This window comes from Saccostrea cucullata, unplaced genomic scaffold (genome assembly GCF_032062105.1).
Source record: "Saccostrea cucullata isolate Sc308-1 unplaced genomic scaffold, CSIRO_AGI_Scuc_v1 ctg889, whole genome shotgun sequence".
Classification (NCBI taxonomy): Eukaryota; Metazoa; Mollusca; class Bivalvia; order Ostreida; family Ostreidae; genus Saccostrea; species Saccostrea cuccullata.
Window position 1 is genome coordinate 108,695 of NW_026932237.1, and position 14,324 is coordinate 123,018.

The following is a 14,324-nucleotide window of genomic DNA, read 5'->3' on the forward strand; positions in this document are numbered from 1 at the left end:
GGGTATATCACAGTAAACATGGTAAAAACCTTCTTGTCCATGAAATTAAAAATGGAGAAGTACATATTAAATTTTGATTTTTGACACTTCATATCTGTTGACTTTTGCCCATGTATCTTGAGAGCATAACGTTGATCATAACTTATGGAGTAGGAGAAAAAATAAAGGATACCATGCAAAGGATGGGATGTAATAAGTGTCAAAATTGGCCCCTTATCTGATGTAAAACTGAAAGACATAAGTAAAATGTATACGTAAAATGACATCAAGGTCATGACAAATAAGCATTCTGGCTGCCTTTATAACTCTAGCATTAGATTAGCAGCCAGATGTCACTAGAAGATGATATCTTGGAATGGTTAATATCGAAAAACAAATTTACATCAACTCTGTAGCTGCTGAACAACAGAAATCCAAGAAATTTCAATGATGACATAAAAATTATTGATTGTATGGCCTTCCAAATATTTCCTTGTTCTGTCACTGAGGAGGTGAACATTTAAATGGACTGTTTGACACGTCTGGACATAGCATGACATTTGGAGTGATATACACAGTCCCAGGAGTAAATTGAATATTGTGTTAATAGGAAGTATGAAGTGTCAGAATTGTTATATGGTCATTTTCACCTCATCTTGTCAAATCTAATTATGCTAATAGAGCAGACTATTGCATCTCTAAGACAGATGACTCTTTCCCTTGTTTATTAGCCTACTCTGTTCTCAAGTGTTATTTAAGGTATATGAATAAACTAACTTTTTTCAATTGGTTTAATGACAGTGTTAGCTCTCGATCTGGTTGTCCATGCATTCCACTTTTATAGACGAGCAGTTGCAAGGTTATATGCTGCACACATCTGCAACTATCTCAAAACCTTGCAACTATCTAAAAACCTTGATAAAAAGATGAGTATTTCTTAGTGCATATTTTATAAATTAGTATATTACAATAAATGCTGATAAAATAAGCTTAAGGATGTACAACACACCTACCCCAAAAAATTCCTGTCGTTTAATTTTCGTTATTTTTGTATATTTAGTACATGACTATATCTACTGCAGGTATGCACATTTTGGACAAAATCGTTCGAGTGGTTTTTGGACAGGAACTTCCAAAAGTTACCGCCCTTTAGTTGTTTACAAGGAGAGAAAATTTTTAATCAATGAACTACTTAAACCTTGATTTTCAAAAAAGCCAGGTTAGATATAAATGTCAAATTTTATTGGCTTATTCCTTTAACCATTTAACACAAAAACATAGTCATCTTTTTGATATAAATATCATCAAAATAATTTTTAAATACCTTAAACTGAAAAACTATAAATTATCTAAGCCTTGAAAATTGCGTATTTTTCAAATTCAAAATTTTTTTGTGAAAAAACCTGTCGTTTAATTTTGGTAAAAAACAGGTAGCTTTAAAAATAATCTTCATGATTTTTTGTATAATTTTTTACGACCAGTTAAATTGATTAATAGCGGAAAAACCCCCTCCCCCTTTCTCAATTCAGACCGTGGTCGATCACTTTGTTATATGAATCTACAAATACACATTAAAAAAATTAAATTGGAATACTGCTTTTGCTTCAAAAATATATTAACTTACAAATTTAAAAGTTCTCATATGTAAAGCGTATTTAAATGTAGATTTTTAGGTAATTTTTGAGTACCCCTATCACCCCCACCCCTTCCTTTTTTGCGTCGCAGACCATTAGCGTTTGACGAAACGTCGTTTACAGTGCAAATAAAGTGGTATTTCGTCATTTGAATCCCGGAGGTATGCATTAGTTTTTAAATTCATGAATGCAGAATAAATAAACATTGACTACTCTTTTTATATGTATCAAGGAAACTCCATATATGTATGCGTTATGCATTCCATATTTGATACCAATCAAGTTTTGTTGAACTTGAATATGTTGATTTTTGATTTTATTTCTTTAATTTTATTCATTAAAAAATGGTGTATGTTCAACTCTCCTGTGATATAAATGGAACAATTGTAGTTTCTTTCATGTCATTATTTCAAACGAGACAGTATGTGGCCGTGGGGATACATCGACATTTGCATAGATGTACACCCCTCATGATATTGTACGCATTTCTTTCAATGTCGTCGCTTCTAAAGTTAAAATAAAAATTTGTTGTCCACATTAACTTCAAAATATCAAACATTAAACTCTCTTCATCTATTTCAATTTATATCAAATCGCACTTTGATATTTTTCAAAATCTTATAGGCCACGTTTTGTTTTGATTCGAGGAAATGCGAACCGACATTGTTGACAGAAAGTCAAACGATTTGCTGCAATAGGATATTCATAAATCAGATAATTTCAGTACAAGTGAACAATTCTTTTCAATTCTATACTTACATTGTGTATATGAGGTCTACAGTATTCAATTCTCCGATATATCAGGTCTTGCTGTAAATGTATCTGATTTTGTGGAAAACCATGAATAAAGGGAGGAAAATAAACATCTCCTACATTTTCAGAGTTGTTCCTCAAGAACAACATCGATTTTACATTGTAAAAAGTTTTTTGTTTGTTTATTGTTGTTTTATTTAATTAAAGAAGAAAAATAATATTTATATCGTAAATGCACAAATTGTAATGAAGACCATTAACCGGAATGTAATATAGCCAATTGTACATAATGAGAATTTCGGCAATGTAAAATAAAATTTTCAGAATAAAAAAAAAATGCTGCGCTTTGATCAAAAATACAGCTAATTGTATATGAAATGAAATGAAATAAACATTAAGGGATGGTATTTTATGTCTTGCTTTTTACGGAGTTTAATCGGGTTAATTAAAAAATACCAATCACAGCCAAAGCCCCATATCCCAATTTTCTTTCATGATTGATATACATCTTTATTTTTGACGTTAAATTTGACGTCACGTCAAACGTTCAATTGAAATCGCAAGAGTTATCTCCCCCAGTGTGTTGTACGTCTTTAAATGAAAATTTTATGCCCGTGGTGTCTGGCGATATTTTGGGGCATGTGGATTTTGGCCTGTTTGCATGGTTGCTGTCTGTTAATTTGTCTACAAAAACTTGATTACAACTTTCAAATGGTTGATTCTAGGGCTTTTATAATTAAAATGTCTGTTCCTTATGAAAAGACAGCTTTTTGGGGTGCTAATGTTTCCTAATGATCTTGGATTTTGACTTGCTACTTTTGAGCAACTTTAACCAAACCTTTTCTTTGCAATTGACCATAAACTTTTAAACAGTTCCCAGATTTCTTGCATCAAGACCTTTCTGTAGGTACTGACTTAAAAAACCATATGACCTTGACCTTGAAGTTTGCTCAACTTTTTAATGACCTCAACCTCCTTCATAACTTTTGAACATTTGATGCTTGGAATTTCATATATTTAATTTATACCAACACTTTTGCTTGTGACATTACCTTGCCCCTTGGGGAATGAAAAACTAACCTGAGCCATATATTTATCTGCTTTACTGGGGCTTTCAAGTCTTGTTTTTGTAAGCAGTCCTCATGGAAGAGGCTGGTGATATTAATATTAATTAAAGCTGACCTTGTTTAACAATACAATGTTCATTGTGTAACGAGAGAAAATGCAGCGGATCATACAGGGATTCGAACTGGCCCCCTGAATCTCTGGTCAGGTGCTCTACCAGCTGAGCTATCCGGCCACTGGCGATCAAACCCGGCTGACTGCCACAATTGAATAAGCCATTGTAACCCTCCAGAGCCAAGACTGGAGAGCTCTAAAAGATTTCTAATCCAAGTCTAACAAAGGATCAACTTCATTTGAAGACTGCATGACATTTAATGATTCCTTTATCATCTTTCTAGAAGGAAATTCTATGGCTTATAAGTGTCATAAAGCCTGAGTATAAATACTCCAGTGACATGACATTTATATGAGGATGTTTCACAGTTTTCTGAGAGAATGGTGGATTAGTTCACACGATCGGGAGATAGTTAAGAGGGAAAGGGGGATCTTAAGTTCATTTGCTGCACATGTGTTTGCATGATTTAAAATGAAGATTAAAGCCAGGATATTGTGCTTTAACGAAAAAGGAGACATTTTTTTTGTTAAGTTTATTGAAAAGTCAAAGGTCAAGGTCAGATTCACAGTCCTACGACTTGGAACATAAACTTCATCTATTTAGACTATTTTGGATGAAAAGTATCAGATATCCAATTAAACATGTATTAAGGGAAGAGATTTGGAAGTCTCTAGCAATGCCATTACCTTTTGTTTATTATATTTTACCCTTAATATCTCAAATCTCCAGATATTTCAAAATTTCTAATATTAGTCCTAATTGTGTTCAAAATAATGAGATTTGACTGTACTTGTTATAGTGTATACATTAACTACAGACACTCCATAAACAAGTGGTTTTCTAGTGGTCTTGATACGGTAATTGAAAAGAAATGGAAAACTTCAAGTATGAATTCAGAATTTTAGTAACAATATGCTACCAGTAAAAGAATAATTAAGCTACTTAAATATGTATCTGTCATTCTTGATAGATTTGCTGTCAGTTTGAGAAAGATGCTGGTGATATTGGATTTATAAAAAATAAGATCTTCTGCTGTAAATGCCATTATGAATGACAATATCTTCAGCTTTTCGTTGAAGAAAAAAATATGGAAATAAATGACAACTTAGGAAATTTACAATATAGATATTTTTCAATTTTGGAAAATAATTTTATGACAAAATGTTTAGTCTTATCCTAAGAAAATGAATCATTTTATGTCAATCAGTTAATGGTGATAAAGAAAAGGGGGCTAAAGCAATCTATTTCATAGTCGCGTTTACGAGGAAAACAGTAAATTTCCCGCTGATCGCGCTGATAGTTTTTCTGGAGATTGACAATTTCGTTGAGGAGATGTTCTAATCTGCGCTCATCAAAAAGTTGCTGCACTTTTAATTTGCTAGGCTAGCTGCAGGCTCTATCAATCAATATAGCATAAAAATTAATGCTGATAATGCATCTGATTTTTTCGTAAATTGTCTTAATGTTTCAGTTGATCTAGTAAGTTAATGTTTTTGCTGTCATTCACTCAAAATTTAGATGTTGGCTTGGTGTGCAATCAATAGTGCATTTTAACTTAAGAAAAGCAATTTCTTAAAAGAAAAGCTGTAGTGTTGTTAAATGTCCCTCTAAGAATTTTTCACTCATATGGAGACGCCACCACTTGCCAGTGGAGAGCTGCAAATTTTGTCCTACACAGGGCACTCAGGGCCATTGAGCAGGGAGGGATCTTTTTCATGCCAACTTCTACTGTGAAATGGGACCTCCGTTTAAATTGTCTCTTCCGAAGGACCTGTCTCCACGTCCCACATTGGGATTCGAACCTGTGACATAAGGATCAACTCCTCTGTGACTTTGCGACTATAGAACAGAGACCCTAGCCACTGGGTCACACAGGCGACAGAAAAACAAAAATGAAATAGCATGGAAATAACAAAATTGTAGAAGGGTGCCTGAGGTTAACCTAACAGAGAGTTTAGGGGGAATACCAGAATATCCAAGTGATGTCAATATAGGTGGGGAAATTCACCATCCTGTGGGTCTCTTGATTCTTGGACAGCCATGAAAGAGGATTTTTGTATTTCGTATACAAATGTACTTAACAATGCTTTTGCTTTAAATGAATTAGAATATATATCTAGTGTGACAAAAACTCTATTTTTTTCACTGATTAAAATTTAAAAAGATAGTAGTATTTATGGAAATCATATTTTCAGAATGAAATTTTCTTCATGATAGTGTATGACATTGTGTTGTATATATTTTTATTGAAATACTTTGACTATAAGTACTCCTAAAAATGGTAATAAATCATTTTCCATTGATGCTTTGTAATACTATAATATATTTATCTTCTGTTTTCTAGGCAGCCTGTTTCTATGCAGTGTTCTCATTGCACCTGTCAAAAATGAGCAGGGAGAAATCATTATGTTCATCATCAACTACGAAGACATAACGGATGCTCCCCTGAAGAATGAAATTGCCAAAAATTTCAAAAATAACAACATAAGTAAGTGTCTTAAAGAAATGTAATGAGGGGGGTGTAAGATTTTAGTTTAACCTTTGCATTTGTGAACACATTTTCAAAACCACTGATTAAATTCTTTTTTGAGAACTGAGTTTTGAGAAATTTGAATAATTTCTTTTTGACAAATCCAATTGGGATGGAGATCACAAAGAAGAGTTTTTGAAATTGTCTGCTTTTAGTTTGGAAATGATTAACATGGGGAGGGATGATCTTTAATTTTATATTGTCATAACATCTGGGGGGGGGATCAATTTTTCCTGTTTCTAGAAAGCTATTTTTAGCTTACCTAAAACAAAATTAACTAAAAAGCTCCCTGAAATCTTCAAGTGGTGAAAAACACACAGTGTGGAAATTGATTTTAATAGGATACAGAATTATGATGCAGGATGTTAACATGATGTGTTTGAAATGTAAATAGTGTCCTTTTGTAATGTAGTTGGAAGAAAATGCACATCACAAAATGTTCTATGAAACACGTACTCTAAAATATGTTTCAACATTCCATATGCCTTTTAGTGCAATGGGTAGTGTCGATTCACATTTGTTCAAAGCATCCCCCTGTCAGATGTCTTTTATATTTAAGCTTTTCATTACTGCACTGATTTCTGCGTTTTCCTACCAAAAATGCATACTCAGCCTCAGGTGAGCAATGTGGCCCATGGGCCTCTTGTTTTTGCATTCATCATGTTGATCACAGTCAGACATTATCCAGAATTAGTAAAAATTTCTAGTTGTTTTGATTTTAAAATTATTTGTATCATATATTAACTGTTTCATTTTTTGATTTGCTTTTTTATAATTTGATAAAAAGAATCCAGACGCTGATTTAAAGATTATAAGAATTTGACAAGTGTGTTAAAAAATGAAAACCCAGATTTTGTATTATAAGTCACAACCTTCAAGAAATATGTTTTCCAACCTTATAAATAATCACAGAATATGTAAGCTGTAAGGTCTGATTTGACCCTGAATCTTGTGGCAGAGCTTAACATTTTTTTGTGTTTATAAAGAACTACAGCTGTTTTTAAACACATCCCGATTCTATGTAGCAGAGAAAAAAAAACTAATACACAGAAAGCTGTGAATATAAAACGGAATCCCCCTGACGTATTACACACTCGGCATGTTTATATTGACTGCAGGCAGGAAGTAGGGCCTAACACAATAAATGAAGTGTGAATATTTCTGCAGGAGTTGTAAGAACAGGTGTTTATTATACTGTCTGAGGAGCCCCGGTACTGCTTCTCAGGGGTCTGGCACTGTATCAAACTTTGGACAGTTATACTAGTGTAAAGTGGTTGCTGATGGCTGAGATTTTCATTTGTTGTTTTGATACTCTCTCTTTCTCTTAGATATATAAGGTCATGAGCAAATTTCTGTCCTCAATGAAAGTTAAAGCTATTTTTTTTTTTAAAAGAAAGTTTTGTCATAATAATGTCCTATGAATAAAAGTTTGATAAATCATAATTATTTACTGGCAGCTCACGAAAGATACTTGAATGCTCTATCCAAGATATGGATTTCTCCATTTGCCTGATCATGGTTAGGAGCACACTGAAGGTGTCACCAGTTTGCTCTCTCTCTACACATGTACAAACCCTCATATTGAAATGTCCTATCTGTGGTTTTATTAGCTCACCTGAGCCGAAGGCTCAAGTGAGCTTTTCTGTAAATTGTTTAACATCTGTCGTTGTTGTCTTAGTCGTTGTCGTTGTTGTAAACTTTTCACATTTTCATCTTCTTCTCAAGAACCATTGAGCCAATTTCCACCAAACTTGGCACACAGTATCCTTGGGTGAAGGGGATTCAAGTTTGTTCAAATGAAGGGCCACGCCCTTTTCCAAGGGGAGATAATTATGAATTAGAGAAAAATTAATGGCATGGACGATCAAAGTTTAAAAATCTTCTTCTCTAGAACCACTGGGCCAGAAGAGATGAAACTAATGTGGAATCATTTCAGGTAGTGTAGATTCAAGTTTGTTCAAATCATGACCCCCGGGGGTAGGGTGGGGCCAAAATGGCCGATCAAAGTTTAAAAATCTTCTTCTCAAGGAATATACTGGGCCAGAAAAGATGAAACTAATGTGGAATCATTTCAGGTAGTGTAGATTCAAGTTTGTTCAAATCATGACCCCCGGGGGAAGGTAGGGGCCAAAATGGTCGATCAAAGTTTTTCATAAGAATATTTAGGGAAATCTTTTAAAATCTCCTTCTCAAGTACTTCAAAGCCATAATTAGTGATATTTATAATTATTAAATCATCCTCAGGTAGTGTAGATTCTAGTTTATTCAAATCATGATCCCCTGGGGAGTAAAAAGCTGTAATGGAAACTCAGTAAACTTTCATTTCTGATCTGAGAATAATCGAGCGCTGTGGCCCCTGGGCCTCTTGTTGATTGATTGTATATTGTTTAACATCCCTCTCGAGGATTTTTCACTCATATGGAGACGCCACCACTTGCCCGTGAGAGCTGCAAATTTTGTCCTATTCTCGGCATTTACAGCCATTGAGCAGTGAGGGATCTTTTTTTGTGCCAGCACCTACCGCGATACTGGACCATGGTTTATATGACAGGTCTCCACATCCCAACCCGCAACATAAGGATCTACTCCTTACTTTGCGACTTGCAGAGAAGACGCTCTAACCACTGTGCCACTCAGTTAAAATACCGAAGTCTTAGATTTGAGTACCATTTGATGAGTGTTCAGATTTTAGATGATGCCAGGGTCTGTCTACTCACTGCCTTTGGCATTTATATATGATACCCCAGGAAACATAATCAGTGAATATTAGACAGGAGCTAATGACGTTTCATTATCGTCATTACTCGGTAATAAAAAGCTGTATGGCTACTTGATGTCATGCTCCTCTTCTTTGCTTCTAAAATTCGGTAGATTTCATAGGAAATTAATAAAGTCTGAATTGCCAAGATTATTGAATGGGGAATATCAGAAATACAGGAAATATATTTGTCATATATGGCTATCTCGCGTGCAGCGTTCATTACGGGTGCCCAACTGTTCTCGTCTATAAAGGGCATGTAGGGATTTTAATCATTTTTCTTTTCCCTTTGATTGCCTCTGTCAGTTCACAATGGAGATATTGATGGATATTTTTTAGTACTAATTAATATTTTCTTAGAGGACCTTTATTCAAAGCTATATATGGCGTATCTGAGGTTAAAAAACAAGAATCTGAGATTAAGTGTAGATTTACATTATATTTCTAATCATTCTAATACTTGTATAGTTCAAAGTAAAATTTTGACCAATTTTGAACTTAGATTTCCCCATGTTTCTATAGTTGAATTGACTTTAAATTGTGTCTGATATTTAAATACAAAAAAGATGAAAAATTTTCACCTGAAATTGTTATGAAAAATTTGTTAACTACAGTAAGTGATGTTGTAGTCAGTCAGCTGCAGGTATACTGATATTTTACGAAACATCATATGACTTGTCTTAAAATTTTTCTCTTTCTCCAAAAAATATTTCATTCACCGATATCAACAAAATTGCATGAGTAATGATTTACTAATACAAATTAAAGTTCTGTATCAGAGATGTACACGTTATAGATAATGTATATTCTCTAAAACTAAAGCCAGCTTTTGATAAGTGAACAGGTGAATATGGATTTGAAATAATCAAAAAGTCATCCTTTCATAACAGCAAGATGGATTAGAGGGGTTGATTTAAGGTCAGAAATCAGAAAAATAAAGGAAAGCTACATTTCCAATATTTCACGAAGATCAGAGTTTGTTTCAGGAACTTATAATGATATGGGTATAAAACACCTAGAGCTAAAATCATATGAAAGAATTAAGAAATCAATTGTATCGTTGGCAAAAGAACAAATACTTTAACCTTTTGTTGAAATCACTAAGCTGTGAATGATGCAAGATGTCGGGACGTATAATAGGCTGTTTATACTAATTAAACTCAACCTTGCGCCTTGCTTAAAGTGTCAATTCAATTAGAAGTTCACGTTCTCAAGTAATATTTTTGCCTTTAAGCTTTAACTTATTTTTATATGTATCTTACAGAGAGAGAGAGAGAGAGAAAGATCAATTAATGGGAGCATGCTGTGTTTTTGTATCTGTTTGTTTGTTCTCCATTTGTTTTAGAATGATTACTGGGTATTATACTTTTATGAAAATATCAATTCAGAATCTTTTGTTATGGAATTGATACTTTAGGTCATTTTGCAGCATCATGTCAGGTCAAGGTGAAATGTCAAGGTCAAAAATCAAAAATCTTCATCATCTGTGTCTGATTAACAAAATTTTTATTATACACACATCTTCTTCCAATATTGACATATAATATATTAAATCCTTACTTCCAGTTTTAATTTAATGGTTTTAAATTTATTATGTGTACATATCATTTATTGACAGGTCGACATCGAAGTTTTAAGCTCCGCCTCCCTTCCATTCGTCGTGACATCAATTGTAAGACTAAGTGCATCAGTCTACGATCTCAGGACCCTGAGGACCCAGACCGTGATGACTTCCCACCCCAGCTCCCCGTCCCCCGGGGGTCTCTCCCCCCAAACTCCCCACCTGCACAGGTCAGGAACATGGAGAGGGAGACACAGGATAAAGCGGGAATCCCCAGACGCGCGTCGTCAATGGAGGCGCTGGATAAACAAGGAGTTCCCAAGGCAGACTCCCACAATTCAATGGGTAGGTACCCAGAATTCCCTGTGTTTAATGTTTTGCTGAGAGGACCAAAATTTTAGGCTTGTCATATTATTGGACATTAGAAAAATATTAAACCTTAACTGTTATCTAGAATTAGAAGCGATTGACAAAAAAACTCTTCTAATTTAAGATACATATTAAGGTTTGGGGTACTTAGGTAAAAATACAAGAAAATGATTGTTAATTAAGTTTCCAATCACTTGGATGAAAATTTATATGGAATATACAAATTATTGGAGTTCAGATGCCAAAATTCAATTTTAATTCACACTGTCTTACATTTGATGGTTAACAACAAGCGCTGTTTATAACATTTAATTCAAAATCATCTAAAATATTTTGATGTCATAGAGGGTGAAAAAAAGTATCATTATATAAAATATTCTTTATGTTTATAATTAATCTCTCCTATTGCACATGTGTAGATATTAGGTTCCTGTTTTTGTACAGATCCCATGTGGATGTATGATAAAACATTGTGAAGTTTTTGACTGTAAGCAGCAGTTAGTGTATAGATATTTTGGTGGGCTGCCTTGTTGATTTTATTTTGTTATTATGTGTGTAGCTGTCCAGCTGGGATATTGCAGCTATATAGTGGGATATTGTGTGTTGTATGTGATCCAGACATTGAATGTTGTAGCTTAGCTGCATAGAGAAAAAAAAAACATGTTTGAGAGTGCAGGCAGTTATTTTTTCCAAATTTTAAATGATTTGTTTACTGTAACACATGTTTATTGGGGGGGGGGGGGGTTGAACAGATATTTTGTATCTTGACAGACTTAAATCACAATGTGAAATTCAAAAGATCAATTCATTTAAAACTTAATTCAGAAGATTTGAAATGGTGTTAGGTGTGTAGCGATAAGCTCAGCCAGGGGGGCTGCTGTAAAGCTGAAGCACATGCAATGATTATTTGGATATAGTTTTTAGCTCACCTGAGCCGAAGGCTCAAGTGAGCTTTTCTGATCACATTTTGTCCGTCGTCCGTCCGTCTGTCTGTCCGTCTGTCCGTCCGTCTGTCTGTCCGTCCGTCTGTAAACTTTTTACATTTTCGACTTCTTCTCAAGAACCAATGGGCCAATTTTAACCAAACTTGGTACAAAGCATCCTTGGGTGAAGGGGAGTTTAAATTGTTAAAATGAAGGGCCAAGTCCTCTTACAAGGGGAGATAATCAAGAAAAGACAAAAATAGGGTGGGGTCACTAAAAAATCTTCTCAAGAACCACTGGGCCAGGAAAGCTGAAACTTATGTGGAAGCATCCCTGGGTAGTGTAGATATTAAATTGTTCAAATCATGACCCCCGGGGGTAGGGCGGGGCTACAATAGGGAATCCAATTTTTACATAGAAATATATAGAACAAATCTTTAAAAATCTTCTTCTCAAGAACCAATGGGCCAGGAAAGCTGAAACTTATGTGGAAGCATCCTTGGGTAGTGTAAATATTAAATTGTTCAAATCATGACCCCCAGGGGTAGGGCGGGGCCACAATAGGGAATCCAAGTTTTACATAGAAATATATAGAACAAATCTTTAAAAATCTTCTTCTCAAGAACAACTGGGCCAGGAAAGCTGAAACTTATGTGGAAGCATCCTTGGGTAGTGTCAATATTAAATTGTTAAAATCAAGACCCCCGGGGGTAGGGCGGGGCCACAATAGGGAATCCAAGTTTTACATAGAAATATATAGAACAAATCTTTAAAAATCTTCTTCTCAAGAACCACTGGGCCAGGAAAGCTGGAACTTATGTGGAAGCATCCTTGGGTAGTGTAGATATTAAATTGTTAAAATCATGACCCCCGGGGGTAGGGCGGGGCTACAATAGGGAATCCAAGTTTTACATAGAAATATATAGAACAAATCTTTAAAAATCTTCTTCTCAAGAACCACTGGGCCAGAAAAGCTGAAACTTATGTGGAAGCATCCTTGGGTAGTGTAGATATTAAATTTTTAAAATCATGACCCCCGGGGGTAGGGCGGGGCCAAAATAGGGAATCCAAGTTTTACATAGAAATATATAGAACAAATCTTTAAAAATCTTCTTCTCAAGAACCACTGGGCCAGGAAAGCTGAAACTTATGTGGAAGCATCCTTGGGTAGTGTAGATTCTAAAGTTTTTAAATAAAAAAGGGAAGGGGGTTGTTGGGCATGATTGGTATAGCAAGAGGGGGAATCTGGTAAAGATCTGCATCACCCAAGTTACTCAGGTGAGCGATGTGGCCCATGGGCCTCTTGTAATGATGATCTTTGAGCCAACACAGGTTTACATAGAAACAATTAGCAACTACAGCATGGGGTTGTTCTGCTTGTTTGAATTTTTTTTTTCTTTTGCAGCTAATTTTAAACATTTGTGTAGGCTGCCTAGGTAAAACCAAAATTAGTTGACAGTTTTTAACTAACATTTGTATCGTATTTTGCTGCTTTTTCCAAGTTAATGGGTTTTCAGGTGTTTTTCCCCTTTTATTTGTGTGAGAAAATTAAATTTGATGTTAAGACTTACAAAAAAGAAGGAAAAAAATTTCATACTTGATGCATAAATGATGGAAATCAAGAACTAAAGATTTTTTTTTCTTCAAGTTTTCACAACAGAATAGTACATAACAGCACTATTCATGTATGCATAGGGATATGACTTGTCAATTTAGACGAAATTTTCTTGCAGATGGGTTTATACGGAGAAAACATCGACGTGAGCGGGCTAATACGATAGGGTCATGTGAGTAGGAAGGACCGACTGTACCCCGTTTGGCTTTTTTTTCTGTTCCACCCCCCACCCCCTCCCCACCCCAAAGCAGTAAAACGAGAGAATTGCAGAGAATTTCATTCTGATAGGCAAATGTTTCAACATTTCCATTTTCCCTCATATGCATTTACAATTTATCTTCATTTGAAAATCGTGTTCATAGCATGTAATGCTTCTTAAATCGGTTTGATCTGTGCATATTTTGCAGTTAGAGAAAAAGAAAGAATTTAGTCAAAGAGAGATAACTCAATCATGACTCATGTACAATTTTGATGACAACACAAGTTATCTTTCTTGGCACTTTTAAAGATACAATGTACAAAAATGTACAAAATTGTATTCTTTAAACTGTAGTGTTTGTTTGATATTAAAAAAAGTCATTCACAAAGGATTTTTAATGAATGTGATTCTCTGTAACTCTTCCATCTTCATCTTAAAACCTCCTACATACTAATGCCAATAACCTATTATAGCCTTATATTTTAGACATTAAAACCAACTGGCTTCTATTGAGTACTTACATCACTTTAACAAATGTACTAAAAGTCACCATTGAAGACTCCAAACTTACAGGGCTTCAGCTCAGTTGAATATATCACACATTTAATTGAGTGATAGAAAATAATACACTTTATACAGTCAAACTTGGATAACCTTATCAAATGGAAAACAAAACATAAAACAAAAATTTAAGCCTTTGTTTTTACTTAAAAATAAAGTTGATAAAGGAATCTTTTTAAAATTGTAAATACTAAATTTTAAAATACCTCGATCATTAAACAAATTTTATTGTTTCTTAAAGTTTGGCTGTATATACACAAAG

At 34.4% G+C, this 14,324-nt stretch overlaps 1 protein-coding gene across 2 annotated transcripts in view; it reads left to right on the plus strand.

Moving 5' to 3' along the window:
- LOC134234697 (potassium voltage-gated channel subfamily H member 6-like) overlaps positions 1–14,324 on the plus strand; it is a 44,151-nt gene that overhangs the window by 12,476 nt on the left and 17,351 nt on the right. The window contains exons 3-5 of one of the 2 annotated variants that reach the window (XM_062716748.1): positions 5,891–6,034; positions 10,453–10,740; positions 13,421–13,474. In XM_062716748.1, the coding sequence (XP_062572732.1) occupies positions 5,891–6,034; positions 10,453–10,740; positions 13,421–13,474 (486 nt within the window). The remainder of the gene's footprint in view (positions 1–5,890; positions 6,035–10,452; positions 10,741–13,420; positions 13,475–14,324) is intronic. The other variant, XM_062716749.1, reaches the window with a different exon arrangement.